At 33.2% G+C, this 23,658-nt stretch overlaps 1 protein-coding gene across 3 annotated transcripts in view; it reads left to right on the forward strand.

Moving 5' to 3' along the window:
- LOC106870527 (BAI1-associated protein 3) overlaps window positions 1-23,658 on the forward strand; it is a 1,021,331-nt gene that overhangs the window by 459,417 nt on the left and 538,256 nt on the right. For all 3 annotated transcript variants that reach the window (XM_052968680.2, XM_089354166.1, XM_052968681.2), the window contains one exon: window positions 3,033-3,231. In XM_052968680.2, the coding sequence (XP_052824640.1) occupies window positions 3,059-3,231 (173 nt within the window). In that variant the 5' untranslated portion in view covers window positions 3,033-3,058. The remainder of the gene's footprint in view (window positions 1-3,032; window positions 3,232-23,658) is intronic.

Consider the following 23,658-nt stretch of genomic DNA (forward strand, 5'->3'; position numbering starts at 1 on the left):
GTTGTTTCAATGAGATTCGAACGAAGCAATATGGCATATTTTAATATGGTGTGCACTCACTGTATTGATTTCCGATACCTATCAAACGTAAACTGATTCCGAAATTTGCATGAATCCACTGGTCGCCATTTCTACCGATCAAATTGCTTTCGACCAAGTTTCTATTTAATATGTTTCAATGCATTGAAATATAATAGAATTGGAAGTTCTTGACGAGATATCTTCTAGCGGTGGAAGCAATTGCTTTATGTACGTTCATACATACATGCACACACATGTATATATATATATATATATATATATATATATATATATATATAAAATATTTTCAGGACCTCTGAGAAGGAAGTTTTCCTTAAACATTTCTGGGCCAAATGTATAATGCAAACTTCATTCTTCTTAAGACATTGGGGCAGTAGGTATTTGGTTTAAATTAAGACATGATATGTACGATACACACATACATACATACATGCATACGTACGTACATACATACATACATACATACATACATACATGCATGCATGCATGCATACATACATACATACATACATACATACATACATACATACATACATACATACATACATACATACATACGTACGTACATATATACATATGTAAATTCTCTTTAAGTGTCGAGTTCGAAGTAAATAAATCTAGGAATAATACCGTGGAGAAATTTTGATTAAAAATAAAAATACTTTTCATGGAAAAAGTCGAAAGAAGCAAAAAAATGTAAATAATTTGATTGGCTAGTGTGAAAAACAGATGTACAGAAATGTTTGTTCGTCTATAGGTGTCATGTAAATATGAGTTATTCTAAATTGTTACCTGCAGACGTATCCAAAAGTTAGATAGAATGTAAGAACGTAATTAATGTGCAAACTCATTGTACATTATATATATATATATATATATATATATATATATATATATATATATATATATATATATATATCTGTGTGTGTGTGTGTGTGTATGTGTGTGTGTGTGTGTATAGTTGGAACTTACAAAAAAAAGACGGGTGTGTAAGCAACAAACAGATGTATTAGTTTAACGCTCGGGAGTGTGAAAGTCTTTTACGTTTCGAGCCTAAGCTCTTCAACAGAAAGGAACACAAGAATAAGCAGAGAGAGAAAATAAAAAAAAGGTTTAGTGGCTAGTGATCTATCATGGCGAAGACCGGACAGAGGTGGTCCCACGGGAGAGCGAGGAAAAAATTTGATTTGGGGGTTTCAAACTGCACCTGAATCTCAAAATGACAACACCTATTGAGATTCAGGTGCATTTACAAACCCGAAAACCATTTTTACCTATATATACATGCATATAACACACACACACACACACACACACACACACACACACACACACATATATATATATATATATATATATATATATATATATATATATATGTATGCTGATGAGATAAATTAGGATAAACTTGATTTCATTTGTTCAAACTTACGTTTCTCCGTTGTGTTTAGACAGTTTACGCCTGTTGGGAATAAGTTATCCTACAAAGATAAAAAATAATTTTCATTCCTTTTGTTTTCATAAAAATAAATACTATAAACGGGAATATATTTGCGGTATCAATAACTGTGTTGAACGTTTCAAATTTTGGAATGGTCCTGCATTATTTCGTTCAAAAGCCATAAGAGATTTTCAAGAGGACACGTTATTGTATTATGTTACATGCTTCAACTGTTTGATATGTGTGTCTATGTGTTTCTTTGTATGTGTGTGTCTGTGTTTGTTTATTTGTCTGTATGCGCTCGCACAGTTAAATTTTTGGGAGGGGGCCACTCGATTATATCGACCTCAGTACACAAATGGTACTTAATTTATCGATCCCGAAAGGGTGAAAGGCAAAGTTAACCTCGGTGGAATTTGAACTTAAAGACAGACTAAGCATTTCGCCTGGCGTGCTAATGTTTCTGGCAGCTGACCGCCTTGCTCACACAGTTGAATATAGCTACCATTTTGTAGCCGTCATCGCATCGTACGATATTCCACATGATGATTCATTGAAAGGGTGCTAAATCTTCAGCATAAAACAGTTTTTCATTTTTACCAACCAATGATATTCTAGCGTATGTTTTAGTTCGTATTTGCTCTATGTTAAACCTAGACTATATCTGTATAATCTTTGTAAGAGCATGACAGTCTAATACGGTTTTACATTTTGTTTGCTTGCAAGGATTACCTTTTTTTTGCTGAGAAACAGTATTGTATCAGATTCATTACATGGCTCTTGATATCATAGTGTGCGAATTCAGAAGATCTAAACATGGAGGTATAATATGAGAAAATCGTCTCATAAAATATTCACAACATGCGTGACTCATAGGTTTTACCAACTCATTACGCCTGTCAAATATAACAGGTTAGAAAAATAACTTTAGTTGCTTTTATCTTCATAGAAATAAATAATTTAAACGGAGAATATAGTTGTCGTATCTATAATTTTGCTGAGTATTTCAAATTTGTGAATGTTCCTGAATTATTTGCTTCAAAATCCAGAAAGGTGGCTTGCTGGCAGAAACGTTATCACGCCGGGCGAAATGCTTAGTGGTATTTCGTCTGCTGCTACGTTCTGAGTTCAAATTCCGCCGAGGTCGACTTTACCTTTGATCTTTTCAGGGTCGATAAATTAAGTACCAGTTACGCACTGGGGTCGATTTGATCGACTAAATCCCTTTGTCTGTCCTTGTTTGTCCCCTCTATGTTTAGCCCCTTGTGGGCAATATCGAAATAAGAAACAGTGTACCATTGTAGAAAAAATCTCTCATAAGCATGGTTATGCAATGAAAAATTTACTCCACAAATGGATGTATGTATATTACACACATTATCCATAAAGCTAAGCCCCGCTTCAAAGTGTGTTGCTTTTGTGAAAATCTAATTCTATTGTGGATACACGCAAGAACAGAAACCGAGAGATCATTTTCAGTTTGTTATGTAAATATAACACGGTAACTTATTGATATCCAATTTAGTTGAGTGTTTTATTTAATTTTCAGGTTGTTTTAAAATACCTCTTGCTACAATGGCGGATTTTCGTCGAAGTATGGGAGATGTATTAGGAGCGGCTGCGAGGCCTCAGTCACCTCTAAAGCAACGGAGAGGTAAGAAGAAATCAGAAGAAAGATATATAAGTAAACTAGACAAACAAGCCGACGAGGAAGCATTTACATTTCCTAAAGAGCATGAAAATATAAAGTAAGTCTTCGTTTATTTCTTTCAATTTGATATTGTTTTTGATGTTATATAGTTTTATAATTTTTGCATTTGTTTGTTTCACAAGAAATGGTCATTATGTTCCTCCGTATCCAGATATAGATTTAGCTATTTAATGAAAGCCTAACAAGTGTTGCCAAAGTTTCATGCATTTCCTATGGATACTTTCAGATTCTTCTTACCAACGTAATAATCTGTTATAAGACGAAATACTGCGTTGTAAAGTTGGCTCTTTTTACGATGCCCAATTTTACACTGCTGATAAAATTGAGACATTATCTCCTAATGTAGCAACCACCTCAGCATGAATGTCCTTGGGAGTTAAACCTTTTTTTTCTGAAGTTACAACACGATGCCAAATTTTGTCCATTTGCAAGAGAATACTCTACAAATTTAATTTGAAATCTTTAGATAACAGTCGGATGTCAGTTTATCTGGGGAAAAAAAACAATTCAGTTATTGATGAGTTGTAATTGATTAAAGATTTCACAGCTTTAACATCACTCCTTCTTAGCCTATTAACGTTTCAGCCCGTCTTCCTATATATTTAGATTACTTTAAAAAATCCTACGTGGATATGTGCCGTCGAAGGTAAGTTTTGATAATTTTGTGTGGAACAAGAAAAAGTTGGTCTATTATGGAGTATTTCCACTTCAGTTTATTGTCTTATAAAAGGACATATGAGAATAAAATCAACACTCAGTTTTAGGTAATTATGTAATATAAAATATATAATGCATTAAATACATTGAATTTATGACCAACACCAGTTTTGCTGACACCTTAGGCATCAGCAACGTCTTAGCATTACAAATGCTAGCAAATTCCTTCTATTTAATTAGTCGGAATGTAAGCATACGTTGGATTATATTATTCTAGTTGCCTCTTAAAAATTTACGATGCTTACGTCTGATTTTGCTTTTCAGACATAAGTTTACTCAAAGAAAGTTATTCTGGGTCTAACTAGCAACACACTTTAAATAATAGTCTTAATGTCATGCATAGTCTCCAGCATATATTTATGAAACAATCAAGTTTGCTATTTGTTTCTAATCTATATTTGCTTAGTATATACGTGTGTATATGTATATATTTGTGTGTGTGTGTTCAATATGCATGTATGTATGTATATATATATAGTGTGTGTGCGTGCATGCTCCAAAAGTATATAAACATTTTGCTCGGATTTATTTTTAACAACATTAGGTAAATGTTGTAAACGATGCAAAGCTTTACCTGAAGTAATAAAATGAGACAAACATGTTAGCTTAACTAAATCATTAACACTTTAGCAGTGTTCGTTTTGATATTATTATACACACTAAAGAATCAACATTATGATCTGCGTGAGCAAACTAATTAAAAATTATAGAACGTAATGCTCAATAATGGTGTCTATGAATTTAGATTTCGGTCTATAATTAAGAGTTGCTGTTGCAGATGTGGTTGCAATGACAAGCGAACTTATAGTACAGACGATCCCATATTTTTCTATATACAGTCAAATTATATAGATAAAAAAAACAGCGGCTTACGATTGGCCAATGGTTATAATCAATTAGTTTCTTCACGCAATGCTGGCTCAAATTTATAGGTTTGTTCTGTAGTATATAATAGCATGAAAACCATAATAGATTCACGACTAAATATTTCTTTACGTCACCGAGCTAAATGAAATGAAGTCAAATATAAATATTCTTATCTTTTACAATTACCTACTGAATCTTCCATCAATTGGCAAGAAGGGGGAATTCCATTTCTTAACTGATGTAATAAAAGATGTGCCGAGTTGGCTATCTTGTAGAAATAATTTATATGAACCAATGTTTAATGCATATTTCACTGTTTCTTGTTTAGCAATTTATATTCATTATATTCTCTCATGGAGAGAGATTTTATACAGTCAGTTGACTTGTTAGAAATACCAGCAGGTTCACTTTCCAATTACAATCTGTCACTCTAAAAAATGAGTACGTATTGGATGCTGTTTATAAACTGTTCTGGAAGGGGAAAAACGTGTTTTGTTTTACATAACTGATATATTTCTTTTCGTAAATTAGCTATATTAGGAATAACACGGCTGTGGTGATCGCATAGTAAAAACATTGCTTCCTAACTACATGGTACTGGCTTCAGTCCCATTGCATTCCACCATGGGCAAATGTACTTTACTATAGCCTCAGGCAGACCAAAGCCTTTTGAGTAGATTTGGTACACGGAAATGGAGAGAAGCCCGTCGTATATATACGTGTGTGTGTGTGTGTGTGTGTGTGTGTGTGTGTGTGTGTGTGTGTGTCCCACATCATTGCTTGACAACCGGCGTCTTTGTGTTTTTATACCCGCAACTTAGCGGTTCAACAGGGGGGTCCGATAGTATAAGTTCTAGGTTTAAACAGATAATTCCTGGGGTCGATTTGTTTAACTAAAACCCTTCAAAGCGGTGCTGCATCATGACCACAGTTAAATGACTGAAACAAGTAAAAGAATAATAAAAAAGAAAGAACAACGTTAGAGCTTCATTGTGTGTTGATGATATCCATCAGCAAAACTCTTCCATATAGTTTATAAAATGTTCAAGACAAAAAAATTATAAATTTCCTATCTTTGAGACAGGAAGCGTAATCGGAGAGATGAGGTTATAAGAATCTATAAATAGCGATAGATTTGTTGAAAAGGAATTTGTTGATTACACATGTCAGCCCATTTTGAGCAAAGATATCATCATATCATTATCAGTTTCTACAGTTCACTCTAGGCTTCAATTTTATTGCAATGTACAGAAAGAGATGCAAATTTAAATATATACACATAAGTCTATTATATGTTCGTGCGTGTGTTTCTCGCGGCTCTCTTCTTCTTTACATGCACGCGGCACCTTTACTAACTATCAAGTTATGTCTTTATGCAACACAGAAGGCTATATTTTGCTGTCATTTCCTCTTTCTTCGTAATATTCTTTTTTTTTTATCTACTCCCTGTAACCCACCTTTCACATTGTGTAATTTTATAACGTTTCCTTGCTGAAATTCAAGCATCACACACCGACCAAATCTCACTCTCGTTCATCCTTCATTCTTTCGTTCTTTTCTTTTCTTTCACACCTTTCTCTCCCCTACTTCCGAGCATAAATAAATTACTCTCTTCGCGCTTTTCTTTTCCTATTTCTTCTGTGGTCACCTTTCCGTTAGTCTTCGTTCCTTCTTCCGTTTATTTTATTCATGCCCTTATTTAATGTAAGTATTTTACTATCACCTCATTTGCAAGACTCCCACCTACAGAAGATGTTCAGAGTACCTCTCATGAAAATACTTGCGCATCATGCTTCATGCGAATTAATATAATAGGTTTGCTTATAAATGTTTGTAACAATGTCACATTATGTAAAACTGTTTGCATAATATATTATATCAAACATCCACCGACTTGTTGACCAGTTGTAAAGATATATCTATATCATATAATATATATATGATATATATGTAGCATCACATAAATACTTTTATGTATTATTGCCTGAATTTTGCGTTTCTTCGAGCCAAGTTTCGTACTGCAAGTCTACCCTCATTTGGAAGTTTGGGCTCAAGAATTGGAACAGTCCGAGCCCTTATTTCCTTCTTATCCATTCCATGCTGTACTACCATCTAGTCACTAACTGTCCCCACTTCTTTCTCTCTCTCCTCATATATATATACATTGGCTGATCCAGTCCACCGTTTTTCTGGAGATTCCCCGACGTCTAGCTAAATAATTAGACAGAAGATAATTGAAGATGGAATAAAACAAGTCTTTTCTGGAGCTGTAGATGGGTCGAATCATAGTTTATTGATTGCACGGCTGATTCTAGTTTAGCGTACGATTAGCAGAGTATTAGAGCATCAAGTTTAGCGTACGATCAGCAGAATATCAGAATATTTGTTTGCATCATAGTACAGGTTAGATTGTAGACGTACATCATCAGAGACAGCATAGGTTTGTCAAAATGTGGAAATTCATTAATATTTCACTAGTTTTTCTCTGTTTGAGGAACCAAATAGAAGACGAGTTAACTCCACAGCAAGGCGAAAAATGGAAGAACAAAAATAAAATATTATATTCTACTTTTGAATCGACCACTTTTCTTGTGTCTGTTAACGTCAAGGGTAAAATACATCAAGAAATATACAGTTATTCATACCATACATGAATAAAGTGTTTCCTGTATTTATGTATTACCTATTTACTAAAATATAGAAAGAAGTAGATGAGTAGAAATGATACACAAACGAGGTAAATAACCTATATGAAGAAAGAATCGATAAAGATCACAGGAGTGAAATACAGTATATATATATATATATATATATATATATATATATATATATATATATAGAGAGAGAGAGAGAGAGAGAGAGAGAGATAGAAACTAATGGAAACATACAAATGTATACGGATACAAATTCTTCGATTCACACGCATTAACGCGCATTCATACTCGTGTAACACATACCCATAGGTTGAAACACTCAAGAAGTAAGACGTGGGAATTGTTATGACAAAGTGTAAGGTAATTTAGTGAAGCTTAAGTAATTTGTTAATATTAAGAACTCATAGATTTCTGTTGAAGTTGTGTATTGGGTGAGTTAGGGAGGGAACGCAACATAAGAGCACAGGACAGAAAGAAAAACAAGTGGTAATAAAAGATGTAACAGTCCTTGAGATCGCTGAGTGTATAAAGCGTAAAACCGTAATCAACCAACCAGAAGATGAATGTATTTGAGAGTAACATTTTACTCTGTGTGTGTGTGTGCGTGCGTGTGTGTGTGTGTGTGTGTGTGTGTGTGTGTGTGTGTGTGTGTGTGTGTGTGTGTGTGTGTGTGTGTGTGTGAGCTAAAGAAATTATTGTATATTTTCTGCCATTCTAGTAGGCATATACACAAATATATTCATTGACAGGTGATTGTAGGAAAAGGCATTCTCCGACTAATTAATGTATTCGGTGCTTTAAGCAGTAGTTATTGAGGGTGGTACACAGCTCCGTAAATTTGTTTCAGTCCTTGCTTTTCAGAGGAAAAATGGAAGGAAAAGTCAGTAGGGTTTATGTAGGTATAATTTAGCAAAGAATAAACGCACAGATGAATATATGCGTGTCTCTATGTGTGTTTCCAGAGTACATACACGACACTGTGAAACAAACTAGATTTTTTTAAAATCATGATAGCACACACAAACTCACACACGTGTGTTTGTACAAGGAGATCAGGAAATGCAATAGAAATTTAATCTGTATCTTGTCGGGATTTTAAGTTCAATATCTTAGCAACGGCAAACTAACTCTATTTAGCCATCTATAACTCCATAAATGAACATTGCAAATTGTCAGTAACTAGATCATCGGATACAATACGTTGTGGTATTTTTTTTTCCAATTCTTTGTACTTTTCAAACGTTCCGGCGAGATCAATATTGCCTTTCTTCTCTGGGCACGATATAAAATTATAAGAAACTAGTGTGAATGGTGGATTAGTCAAATTATTAGCGACGGTATGATAACTTTCGGTGTTAACTCCGACACGAGCGCCAAGATCTACCGTGCTTACATTTCTCATGTATAACATCAATGGTGTGGAGTGGAGATATAATCAGTCATGGACAATCGCTAGTCTTCCACTACAATTCTTGTTCAAGCATAGGCATTAAAGAACTTTGCCGAGAGGAAATCTATGGTCAGTCATGATCGACGATCGTACGATGATGATTCAAAGACAATGACCGAATGAATATGTTGGTATCTGAATATTTGTTTTATCTATAAGCAGGTACCGATGCCAAAACACTGGTCGCTGAGTCACTATAGTATGAACAATTCCACAGTGAGAATACCAGCCCAAAAGTTGGGAGATCATCAAAAGCATGCATATCATACGATGATCATAGTGTTAAATCGTACCCTGTGATTAAATTGTACATGAACAAAGAATCCCTTATTTGTCAAAAGGTTACTAAAATTTTGTCAGACTTCTAGAGTTTTAGCTTTTTCACTGTCAAGAAAAAAGATAATTCAGTAAATATCATTGCCGACAAACAGCATACGAATATAAATTAATAATTCGCAGCCGCTAAGCTTCTGGATGTACCTTTTATTCAAATGATGTAAAGTAAGACCCGGGCCATCTCTCTGCAGCACCAAAGTGATTGGGCGTTTATATATATATATATATATATATATATATATATATATATATATATATATATATATATATATATTGCATACAACTGTTTTCTTTTAAACTGTGCATCTGTATATAATTTCTGTTCTAAAACCATGTTACACTTATATAGATGAAGAGAATTCTGAGAATTATAATTGACAGCGACCAAATGATGTATTTTATCTACATTGGCAAATACTATTTCAAAATATTTCAATTTAAATATTTAATTGCAAATTTCTGCTTCACGTTCTCATATTAGGAACTGTTTCTGGCCATTACTATATTTTCGTTCAGAAAAGGTAACGTTATATGTAATATAGTTATAAATAAAGGTCTGTATATAAAGCAATATGCACAAGATCCCCAAAGACCCTCTTTAATTTGTTTACTTTCTTACGAACTAAACCTTAACCTTAGAATATGTTATCAATTGTTTAGCGTCAAGTATAACATATGTACTGCATGGAAGGTAATGAATCTTTCAGAAATATAACTACATTTGCTTAACAGCATGTAATTTGTGATTAAAAAAAGCGAGAAGCCAATTTTCTATGATACGAACCAAATACAGATCTTCACTATATTAACCTAACTACTTTTAGATTAACCTGACTTATCATTATTGGCATATCTGTACGTGCCGGGAAATTACTACTTCCAAAACGGAAATATAGAAAATGCAATATTGATATTCTTCATTTTCTCTGCTATTTCATTCTCTTGACTACGTTTCGATCATCTATTTTTTTCTGAACAAGACCGAAGGAACAAGACAACAAGAAAATAAACAATATAGATTTTTTTTTTACATAGATGTTGCTTTTTTGGACTTAATTGCGATCTCCTAAAGATAGATATCTGATTAGACGGAAGATTTTCAAGATATCTGATAGCAGGATGAAATCCACGTTTTGATCATATGCGTTTGGCGGTCTTTAGAAGCATAAGATGAAAAAATGTCATATATATATTCATGTGTGTGTGTGTGTGTGTGTGTGTGTGTGCATTTATGTATGTGTGTGTTATGTAAATATGCATTTATTTACATGCATGCAAATGTACGTATGCATACATATGTTTATATATATATGTTTATATATATATATATATATATATATATATATATATATATATATATATATATATATATATATATATATAGATATATAGATATATATATATACATACATATTCAATCAAACTCAACTCAGCTTCACTAAAGATAGTTTAAAGCATATAGTCATGTCAAAAGTGAATGACTAGTGGGTGAAAACTCAAAACTATTTTCTCTCACACGCACTCACACGCATTCACAAACACAGACACAGACACACGCACACACACACATACATATATACATATATATATATATATACATACATACATACATACATACATACATACATACATACATAAATATATATATATATATATATATATATATATATATATATATATATATATATATATATATATATATATATATATACAAAAACGAAATAAAATGTTACTCAATACAGGGTGATGAAATCAGAGAATCTCCTGACAATACATCTGCGTAGGAGGTGATGACGAGTCTTTAATTTACAGACAGTTAATAATAGATTAATATTTACTGTATATCATTTAATAAATCAGGATTCTCCGTGAATCGTAATTTCGAATGCCTTATTTTTCACAATTTAAATGATTGAAGTAGTGAATTAGCATTAAAATGTAGAAGCAGTAAATAGAAAGGATCAGTGCATTATCGGTTCTAGTACGATTCTTCCGTTTTCCGTTCTTCTACTGTGTCTTTCTTTAGATTCGATTCCTGAAGATTGGTCACGCAATATGCATGAGATGCCGTACAGGGTTCCAGTTTCGATTTTTTACAACCTTCTTTGCATTGCATACGGGCTTCCTGATATGAATATTTGTTCTTCCTTGTTCAAAACAATTTACGTTGTAATACTTCAAAAATCAAAAGTAAAAGACATTGACCAGCAAAAATTTCCAATGAGGATTTTATTGACCAAAATCAATGAAATGTAGCTGGAAGGAGGCAATGATAACAGAGCAATTGGGGGGAAACCAGCACCGGATTGTACCACAGAAGTAAATAAGGGCAGGATTCACCAGGATCTCTTGGCGGAAATCAGCAAGAAAATAACTGAGAGTGACAGAGATGGCATGAGACGAATGAAGAAGAAAATATCAGAACTGAACGCCACAGAACACTGTTGCCAAGCTGGTCCGCTTCACGAAAGTCAATGCAGTTTATCACAAGCATAATCGAACGCAAACTGCGGACTAATTCCGGCCCGTATACCGCAAGATATAAAATTCTCTACGAATCCCTTTCCTTGGTTTGGTCCTTAGTCTTAAACGTTGAAAACCATCTTACAGTAGAAGTCAGTGAAACATTTGTTTGTAGGTCAAGGGCGAATATAAAAACTGAATCAACTGTAATATGTATGGAGCTAATGAAGGATACTGCATCTTCGCATCACCTACTAAAAACGTAGCCAAATTTCTTTCCATTCATACTTTATCATCGGAGAAGAGGACAAAATTGGATAAGTGCTTTTGCATGCGTTCTATCCTTTTTGAACATTAATTACGATGTTGGAACATCTTTTATCGGGGTTTGATGAATTAGAGAAGACTTGGGCATAACATCAGAAACATAAGAATGATGGCAGCAGATATAGAAAGCTTCATGCGATCGCTCAAACTACTAAGAAATAGCTGACACAACTCCTTCAAATCATTATTTACTGCCTTTAATCAAACGTTGATTAGAAGATGCATTTTTCGATAGGAAAAATCAACCAAGAGCGATTGAATGGTAAAGGCTATCCTTCATTTAACTATGGGTAGGCTCAGTCATGGCTAAACATAACTTAAATAACTATCACAGCAAAATGTAAAATAAATTACGTGAGTACATTTCGAAACATAAAATAATAAAATCAAATGATTCTTTAGCACTAAATATATTTTAGCGATTTTTATTCCGAATCAACGAGAGAATACAATTTCAGTTTTGTCAAATGAAATTTTGGCATTTCACTCGAAAATAAATGCTTATCATTTCCATTAAGTTTTTTTTTTTAATGCTCATTAGCTTTCCCTCTATAAAAAATATCTTATCTAATACACTTAACAAATATTTTCTATTTCTTTCTAATCCCTATTCAAGAGTGATTTTTAAAGATTTCAATTTCAAAAATATCAATTCCTTGAATGCTCATTAAGGTGATTTGAAGTAACCAACACCCAATTACCAAACCATTTGTAATTTATAATATTAAAATCATTATCATATCAACTTTGTACCAATCAATATATTATAATTTTGTTGACTGCGAACTGATTGTGTGCGTAAATAGTAGTCCTTACAGTTTTAATAAATTTGAATTTTTTTAATGTACATATTGACAAATGTTTATCGAGACACTATAATAGTCGTTCTTACCAATTTAATTCAAAATAAATGGTAGACATTTATTTAGTTAGTGTAAGCAATTTTATTATTTGCAAACACAAGAAAAGATTCATTTTTCTGAAATATTAAAAACTGAAATTATATGACCAGACAAACTGCAAGAAGACTAAACGATAGAGCAGCTGTTATTCATATATATTACCTTATGAATAGTAAATAATGTTTGCTGTTATTGATAGGAAAATAGAACAAAAATAACAATTCCTGTATAGGGAATGACTATAGCAGTTTTACTATTTGATTTCAAGCAAAATAACATAAGCTGCAAATATTTTATGAATATAATAAAAATAAAATCATTCACAAAAAAAAAAAAAATTATAGTGTTTTCTTAAATTGCTTCCACATTTTCCGCAAAAAGAATTAATTTGAACTCTTCGTTAGAAAAAAAATAAAAGTTCCCATTTCAAATATTAGAAGTAGCTTTCTATGATTTCGCTTTACGTGTAAAATTAACTGGTTGTTTGTGTAAACCGCGTTTTTGTGTACTGACGTCACCGTTGCATAATTCTTAAAAGGTCTGTAAGCAATACTTTAAGTAAGAAAACATACTGTACTTCAATGGCAATCACACAAACCACAAGCTACAGAATTGAACGCACGATCAGTTACTACTCGATATTGTTATATTCTGCGGCGAGCTGGCAGAAACATTAGCACGCCGCGCGAAATGCTTAGCGGTATTTCGTCTGTCTTTACTTTCTGAGTACTAATTCTGCTGAGGTCGACTTTGCCTTTCATCTTTTCGAAGTCGATAAATTAAGTACCAGTTGCGTACTAGGGTCGATATTATCGACTGGCCCTCCACCCAAAATTTCGGATCTTGTGCGTAGAGAAGAAAAGGATATTGTTATAAACTGCGAAAATATATTGAATGACGCACAGAGACAAGCTCACACATGTATGTCATATCTTGATTGCAAATGTTTAGCAATCATATTACAATTCTCTGTGAAGCATTGGAGTACGAAGAAATAATAGACAGGTATCTGCATGAAAATGTAACATAGGACGTAACGAGGATTCGAAATATACACCGATAATGAAAATATAAATGAATATGAAATCAGAATAAATTTACTTTCAAATATTTGTCAGTGGTTTAATTTTGTAACATACTCAACAATGTATCTATCTACGTATTCTATTTGTATGTGTGTACACATACTGATGTATACGTACAAAAACACACGCACACCACACACACACACATACAAACACACACATATAAATCTGAACACAAGTATGGAAAAACGTGTCTTACTTTCCCTTGCTCTCTCCCCACCCCATATATATATATATATATATATATAAGTACATGTGTATATATAGATGTAGTGAAGTATAAGTATTTACATATATATATATATATGAGTGTGTGTGTGTGTGTGTGTGTATTGATTGCCGTATTAAAAAACATATTATACATTAATAAAAGCAAAACAAAACAACCAAAAAATTTGTGAAGTAGTATCTATTGCGTACCTTAATTAAATTACCTCGGACAAATGAACTAAACAACAATGGTATTCTATTTTAATTCACCACACAAATCATTTGCCGATGGATAAACAAAATATAAGTACAGGAAGGTCAGTTAAGTTATAGCTCCAACTCTTTCTTAATTTGAATCTATACATATGGGATTGTTAGTGGTGGGTGTTTGAATACAGAACAGTGAGTTTTAGAGAAGGTTTTGGTTTGTTTCGTGCATTTTTCTTTTATTCGTTAAGTGGCATCTTTTCTTTAAATGACAAATTTGTCCAGAAAATTCAGGTCTTCTGATTTCAATATGAATGTGTATCAGTGAATGAGAGATAGAGAGAGAGAGAGAGAGAGAGAGAGAGAGAGAGAGTAAGATGATGTCAGCTGTTTTTGAAAAATGCTGGGCATTCAAAATGTAATTTCCATAATGTATTTACTTAAATTTGGAGAGATAAGCATAGAACCAATGAGTTTTTGGAGAGTCATTTATGCGATATCTCAAGATGATTGTTGATTTGGATATATGTATACAAGTGTGTATGTTTGCTAGCGTGTCTATATGGGTATTTATGTATGTGTGTGGTTATTGTTTCAACAAAGAACAAATGAGTTTTGAGTAGGTTATTTTTCGTTTCTTTTATTAAGTGATAAGTATATCAAGAAATATCTAGCTGTTTATATATTTATATATTTCAACAAATTATTGATTCCATTCTCGAAAGGTCATTGGTTGATTGTATTTCGTTTAAATGGAGGACATTTTCACCTTGTTTAAACAATTTTACGGAGAGGTCTATGAACCTGTGTATGTGAAATGTCCAAAACACTCAGTTTTCAATAAATATTTGAATTCTTAGCATTACGTTACATACACATACATCAGTGTATGTATATATATATGGATGTGTGTGTGTGTGTGTGTGTGTGTGTGTGTGTGTGTGTATGTGTGTGTATACGAGAGATATTGGTATCCAGAATATCCAAGGTGGCAGGTAAGTGCAATGGAATGACCGTAGTTAAACTCTCGGTTCGATAAGGATACGCGTGAGGAGTCTAATGCGGGTCTTGTATGAGCATGTATATGTTAAATAAAAGGACACAACAAAGTCAAGGCTGTGTGGGATTTTCAGGACATTTATAAAGAGAAAGTTAGTCTTACAGCTGTTTCTGGGATATTAAGGATATACCTTTATCAGAGACGGTGTGAAATGGTTAAATAGAGGGAAATATTAGAGTTGAATATAAGGAGTTATTTTGGAAAAGGAAATAAACAAGGTGTATATAGTGAACTATGACAATGGATGTAGAAATAAAAAATAAACCATATACAGATGTTATAGTTGCAATTCCATTATGCAAGGAAAGTGATGTGTAGAAGTGGTAGAAATGCTTCTTGTCTGTGGTATGTAAATTCTAATAGGAGCTCACATGTTGTCATCACACATGGAAATTATGAAGACGTAGGGAAGAACGGTAAGTGTCAGCAAATATGAGGTCTTAAACATTTATCGTTATTGACTATTCCTTCACAACAAATATTTACCTGTCAGCCATTCCATATCTCTCGTCTACGTAACATTCACCACTTCTTTAACCATCTAAATACAGTGTTATTTCTTCAGCTACTGTAAACATGAGAACAGAGTTGTTGGTCTTCTACCCATCCCTTATCAACTATCCCTTTCCTCGGGACCATTTCATTGCTACCTATCTTGCACACCCAACAATGGCCTTGACGCTTTACCTCCAATGAACGCATCTTTACTTTCAGCACACTCCTATAGCTGCCACTCACTACATCCACATGATGTACCAAGTACCTCGGCCTTTGACACTGTGTCTCATCTGACTTACAACTTATTTCCGTACATCTCATTTATCTACCGTTACATTATGATGCTGATTTCCATTATCATCCATTTTTTCATGCATTACGACCTATCACCTCTTCATACATGATTCCTATTTCCCTTACTTTCCTCTAAATTGATGTTTATCATTTCTTTGTCTTAACTCTAATTATCCTCATTTCTACCGCTGGTCACGCTCGTTTTCTACCCCAACAACCAGCCGTTAATCCCCACTTCTCTTCCCTCTTGTCTACTCTCGGTCCATCTTAACAAAAGCAACATTCCTAAAAGTATATCGTTAAGGTGTCTTCACTGGCAACCAATTTTTACCTGTCGAGCATTCTTCACAACTCATCTGTGCAACCATCATTCCTCCTTCACCCGTTTAATTACAGTTTATGTTCACCTGTTGTAAATATATGAGAGTATAAACCATATATATGTATATATATGCGGGGGTGCTGAAAAGGTCCTGGCCTTGAGTAAAAGAAGATACAGGAAGATCAATTATAATTTTATTCAGCATGTTCCCCTCTCAGATCTATGGATTTATTGCAGCGGTCCTTAAGTTTTTCTAAGCCCTGTAAAAAACTCGACTGTTGGGCCTCCAATCAGGCCTTTCGCCGATACTATTAAAGCCAGTAAATTTTGAATCTCTCCCTTGCATATATATATATATATATATATATATATATATATATATATATACATCCTGATACACAAAATACATATAAGTTGTGACAAAGTGACTTCAAGCGTCGAGAGTTTCGTTTATGTCATGATGCCATAGAGGAAATGATTCTCTCTTGCGTCACCTCTTACGTTTTGCCGATTAAAAATGATATATGTGTGTATTTGTATACATATATAAATGTGCGTTTATTTGTATACATATGTATATGCGCATGCATTTGCATGCACGTATATATAGGCTATCATTAAAATATACATTAATTCAGTTTGTCCATTTAAATTTAAGTATAAGATTTTATGGTTACCAGTACATGCGTACTTAGAAAAATTCCATTTTGTTATACATCATACATTCGCAATGGCTTCGGATTACACATCTAGAAATGTAGCTATACGAAAAACAACAATCTGAGAGTATATACTAGAAAATTTGAATTGTGAGCAGAAATCAATAAATTGTCTACAATGACAGGAGACAAACAGCGTTTGAATAAGCCCTTAATACGATATAATAGGAAAATTTCATCAAACGAATACGTATGTGTTTATGTCAGCATATTTTTGACACCACGTATATATATGCTTATATAGGCGTATGCATGTGTGTGCGTGCGGATGTTTGCGTGTTTCTTCTTTTAAAAATTTCTCATCCATGGAGGAAGAGCCGGTTTCTAGCGTGGAAAAAAGGGCTTTCATTCGAATTTAGACAACACCAATTAAGTTATCATATGTTTATTTGTTTGTACATGAGTGTGTGTGTGTGTGTGTGTGTGTGTGTGTGTGTGTGTGTGTGTGTGTGTGTGTGTGTGTGTGTGTGTGCGTGTGTGTGTGTGTGTGTGCGGGCGCGCGGTCGTGTGTTTGTTCATACATGTACCTCATTTGCTAACAAAGGTTATTTTACTTTAATATCTATCGATATATCTTTTAGTGCACAAAATTGAAAGAAGGTCATAATATTTTTTTACTATGTTAAACATTTCGATTGTGTTAGTGATTTGAAGGCACATGTGCAGAATAATTGACCATCTCTATCACACTTTCTCTTTCGTAGTTTCCCCTTTTCTTGTTCTCTGTATATATATATAACAGAGAGATTTTGTCTGTTTTGTTTGACCAGCAAAATGAAAGTAAATGGTTCATGAGAAGTCATTATGCTTTTTATATATATATATATAAAATCGAATTTTTTAAAATTCTCACGTAGTATTATTGTTCCTGACTAATTCAAACCACTTGGCCTGATTGAACTAATCCACCATCAATGTTGTTCCTGTCATGGCCTTCACAATTTTTATTACTAAAGTCTATCTTTGGCACCGTTATTCAATGCAACCTTGTTTATTTTAGGACAATGCAAGAGGCTATGTTGGTGTTCTTACCAAGTCGTGTTGCAATGTAGTGACTCTCTTCAAGGATTTGATAGCCCGATGGGGCTTAGAGACTTCAACAATATTTATAAATGCGAACCCATATATATATATATATATATATATATATATATATATATATATATATATATATATATATATATATATATAATTTCTCGATAAGTACTTGATATAAAAAGAAACTCGTCGAAACACTTTCAAGTGATTTAGTATTTGCATTAGAATACTATAATCAGTAATTAAACGTTTACTTCAGGCTTGTTCGAAAATGCATATAAGTATGTGAAATAACACGAATATATATCTATATATCTATAAACATACAAATGAACCATATTTCAAATCGGATTGATGCATATACGAAGGCACATAGCCTAATGTTAACTGTGTTGCACTTCCGATCATGATGGCCTGGGTTAGATTCGCGGTCTAAGGAGTTCGTTGTGCACTTGAGTAAAGCATTGTAATTCACTTTACTTTAACCTATTAATCTTAACAGAACTACCAGCAGAAGGCAGATGCAGCCCTCATTTCCAAGTCCTGTCATATCTACCCTATTCTGTCTGGTCAAATGTGAGAGGGCCTAGAACTTTGGAGGCAACAGACGTGATGCTAATATATACTCGTTTGCTAGTGACGGCTATGGTGCTTAAAATACTTGCCTGAACTTTTACTGAGAAACTTCTGTAAATCATTTGAAAGATATTTAGCGTTAATGAATAAATAACATTTTAAATACTTCAAAATAATAAAAAGTAATGGAAGTAAGTCTCAATATAATCCTTTCTTTAAAACAATTAATTTGAAATATTTTTATAAAAAACCGTCATTGTTCTGAGAAAATGTTCTCGTAGTGTTTATTCTATCCTAAGTTAATATTCTGATATATTTATTTTAATATTCTTTTGATTTGGCTATTGTCTCTTTGGTTTACTATCTAACATACAAAAGACATTTTGTATCGCGCATGTTGATGTGACCCGAGTGCAATTTCCGTGGGAGAATGCAGTCTGACATTTCAATAACGGATGAGAGTAAAGGTTTTAATACACAAGATTTCAATCACATTCAGCTGAATGCGTCTTGACACTAAACAATGCCTTTTGTCGTAAAACAATACTATAGCAGTGAATCACAACAGCACGGAAGGAAGTTTTACATGAAAATAATCAATAAGAATAAAAACGAATATTCAAGTCATTTTTGTTCTTGCGTAAGAGTATAAGTAAATGTAAAACTATTTTCTGATTTAGAGAGATAAAACTATAACTTAATAGTATAACTTAGATTATATGTTCGTGTGATATTGTTGCATATAAAATATAACTTACGATATTGTCGCGTATAAAATACCACCTTATAAAATACCTATTTGTCAGAAGTAGACAATAACAAGTGTCATCGGAATACTACAAACATTGAACGAACACATCGCCGGCTTATATCTTCCCAAATGAAATGTTCACGTTTCCGTATATGGAGAAAGACTTTGTCAGGATATATTAACATTGTATGAGGTAATAGTGAGAACAATTAATACTACATTTGTAAATATATGTTTGTGGTAACTGCTAAGACAAGTAGTCTTGTTTGTATTGTGTACTTCTAATGTCGTATGATGCTAAAATAAAATACATTATTTATAATATAAGAATATTTAAATCATAACATGGTGTGTGTTTGTGTTTGCGGTGTGGCGTACACACACACACACATATACAATTGTATGATCACAATCTCTTTAAAGGCAGCTAGATTTGAAGAAAACCTTTATAAACCAAAAAGCCATTATAATAACCGCAGGCTCCTTACCTCACCAACAGTTTGATTTTGGAGAGGACGGGAAGTAACGATGCAGGTTTCGTAGGGTTTAAGGTATATAATATAGAGTCATATTATTCTTTTTCTTTTCCAATATTTCTAATTCTATTCAAACATTAATATTTTAGCATCCAAAGTTTGTATTAAACTTATTTGCATAATTCTTTCATCATAAAGTAGTTTTGTGTTTCTTTTAATGCATCTACGGTAAATGTAGGTAGTAGCGTAACTGTTGCTTTTTTTCCCCTTTGAACGGTATCTATAAATTATTTATTCTGAATGGAGTTCTATTTTTCTTTGCTAATTTTCTGCACAAATTTGCATTCACTTATAAACTCCTTCATTACATTTTTTGTACGGTGATGCTTTTATTTCCCTGACGAGGTCATAATAAAATTGAAATACGCCTAGAATATCTGATGTGCATACCAAAATAATCAAAATATTACTGATTAAACTGAACGAACTGTGGATTGAACACTAATAAAAAAAATGAGCGTCACAAGCGTAGGAGGATAAGAACGAAGTTTTTTGTATCAATTAATTTTCCGTTTCTGTAATGCAGGTGTGATTGACAGGTGCGGGATTTAAAATAATGTAAATGTGTTTCTAAGTTTGGGAAAATAGTGAGTTGAATGCGTGAGCAAAATTTAATGTGTATGTATGAGTGCATATGATTGCTCGAAAAAAGAATTAAATGTGGGAGTAGAGTTGTGTTCAACTTTTTAGGATAAGATATTTTGCTGGGTAATCACATACTGCAGTGTTTAGATATGTGACCGTGTGTGATGAGAAGAAAAAGCTAGTGATGTGGGATTCGCAAATATATATGTTGCTTGTAGTATCTGGATAGAAAATGAGTGATGAGCGTAATGTTTAAGCTCAAAATACCGAAAAGAGATGGGTTTAAGTAGATTGGAATTATTTTTCGTGAATAGCATTGTATTGCATAATCTCTAAAACTGAGTGGTAGTTGTGCGAAAAATTGATATGGTGGTCGACAGGAGACAGTGGCCCGATGCTGTTGTGCTGTACATGCACCATATGTCCTCTCAAATATTAAGCCAGCTGGTGATTTCTAACCCTATGTTCAACTGAGAGTTGGAATTCGATAAACAGTATGCCATATTGATATATTTGAAAATTCGTGTGCTCAGAAGCAGGGAAAAATTATCCAAGATGCGTAGTCAGTGACGTTATGTGCGAATATGTGTACTGTGTTGGACTGGAAACAGGGGAAGGAGAAAGAAAAGTCATAGAATGGTGCATTGGAAATATTGGGTGGAGGAGTGACTCTTTACAGAGAAAATGAATTTTATTGGCTATGTGGCGGATTCGTAGCTCCATAATCTTTGTTCACTTGCATACACATGCTTTTACATTATTTTCATTATAACTGACTTTGATTTCACCCTAAATTTGCAACCGTTTAGCTTACATAGAAATTATAGTTGTCATTTTTGTTATTACAATAATTATTAAGGCTGTGACCTGGCTGAATCCTTAGCACAGCGGGTAAAATCCTTAATGGCATTTCGTGTGTGTTCAAATTCTGCCGGCGTCGATTATGCCTTTCCTTCTCTCGGATCGATGAAGTACCGCTCAGGATTGGGATCCATGTAATCGACTTTGTTTTACCATTATTAGTAGGGCGGAAAATTTGCAGAATATTTAACCTCTCAGACAAAAATGCTAAGCGGCATTTCTGCTGGTTCTTTATTTTCTAAGTTCATAGTTATTATTATGGAAATAAGCACTTTTTTGTTACTTGCGTATGTTATTTATATTATTATTTTGTTAGTTCTTAAAAGGTCACTGGAAAGACGTGACAGCTTCTGTCTTAACTAAGTAGAGACAAAAAACCTGAAAATTCGTTAATAAATTCAAGAAAAATATGTACCACTTCGAAAATATAAAATATAAAATCATAAATCTAATAGACATCTCTTAAAATGTTATTTCCAAATGTCAATAAAGGAACAACAATTTTGATGTCACTGAGAACATTTAAGCAGTGAAAAATCATTGTTGTAAAAAGTATAATTTTCATAACATATTTGCACTTGGTCATGGGAAAGGTCATATAGGTATTGATATAATTCTTATAACATATCATTTATGCTGTTCATTAGCCTTCAAATATTGATTTATTTCGATTTTTTTTTTCAAATCTTTATGAATTTCGGAAATTTCAGGATTAAATGATCAAGCAGACCTATAATCAACAGCTTTAAAATCACGACAATTCTGTTTATTCCGGAGTACCTAATGTATCATTCAATTATTTACAATGATAAGGTATTGATTAAGGGGTGGTTAGCTGACGTTTCTTACTGGATGAGTGACCATATACAGGCTCCAGATTTTTAAGTGTGAATTTTCAACCACCTGTATTCTATAGATATCATGTGATCTTTTATTTTTTCGTTTTTACCTGTTTCATTCATTGAACTAATGCCATGCTGAGGCTGCACCTCAAAGGGTTTTAATCGAATAAAAAGAGCCACATATTTATTTTTGAACCCGGTAGTTATTCTATCAGTTTCTTTTGTCAATCCACTAAGTTACAAGAAACTAAACAAACTAACACGCACGCACACATACACATACACATACACACAGAGACGTGCACACACACACATACGTATATATACACACACATACATATACACACAAACAAACACACACACACACACACAAGCACACAAACACATACACACAAATGCGAACACACAATCACACACACACGCCGGACTTGTTTCAGTTTCCGTCGACCAAATCCTCCCACAGGGTTTTAATCTGATATTGTTTTAGGTTTATCTTCTTCACTTACTACTTGTGTAATCTACATTACCACCCTATTTAATAATCATATCTTAGCCTTCTATTGTACTTGTACCGATGATGTGTGTCTATAATTTAAGATTACTTGTAGTCTTAGTCTCACTGTGACTTTACCTGTTATAATTTATAATCCCGGATTACTAGTTCTAATTATTTCTGACAGCTGTTTTTTTTTTAATTTTATTTTACTTATATGAATTCCTTGTAATTAATTAGTTCCTGATACTTCAGATTTTAAGATAAGCAACACCATAGCTGCCTTTTGGTTTGTATATTTGCAAATATCCACACGCCCCCGCCACCCCCTCACAGAATTTTCAAAATTATAGATGTAAACGCCAAATGCCTGCCACTAACCACACACAATTTCTAACAATAAGTATAGTAGTAGACGCAAGAGACCTGCCATTAAGAATAAAGAAGTAGTGAGGTAGTAAAATTCTTTTCTGGATGTCATTATTTTTCACCCGTGGTAAGAGAGAACAATTTCAAAATTAAATAAAATAATAGTTTATTTTTAAAATATTTTATTTCCTATTCTGCAACATGAGTGCATGTATTATGCAATTTTTGTATTTATATTAAACTTAAATAATTTCTCTAAAACACCGTTCCTCATCAAGATTCTGTTTTCATAGCTATGTTGT

This window comes from Octopus bimaculoides, chromosome 6 (genome assembly GCF_046866305.1).
Source record: "Octopus bimaculoides isolate indiv1 chromosome 6, ASM4686630v1, whole genome shotgun sequence".
NCBI lineage: Eukaryota > Metazoa > Mollusca > Cephalopoda > Octopoda > Octopodidae > Octopus > Octopus bimaculoides.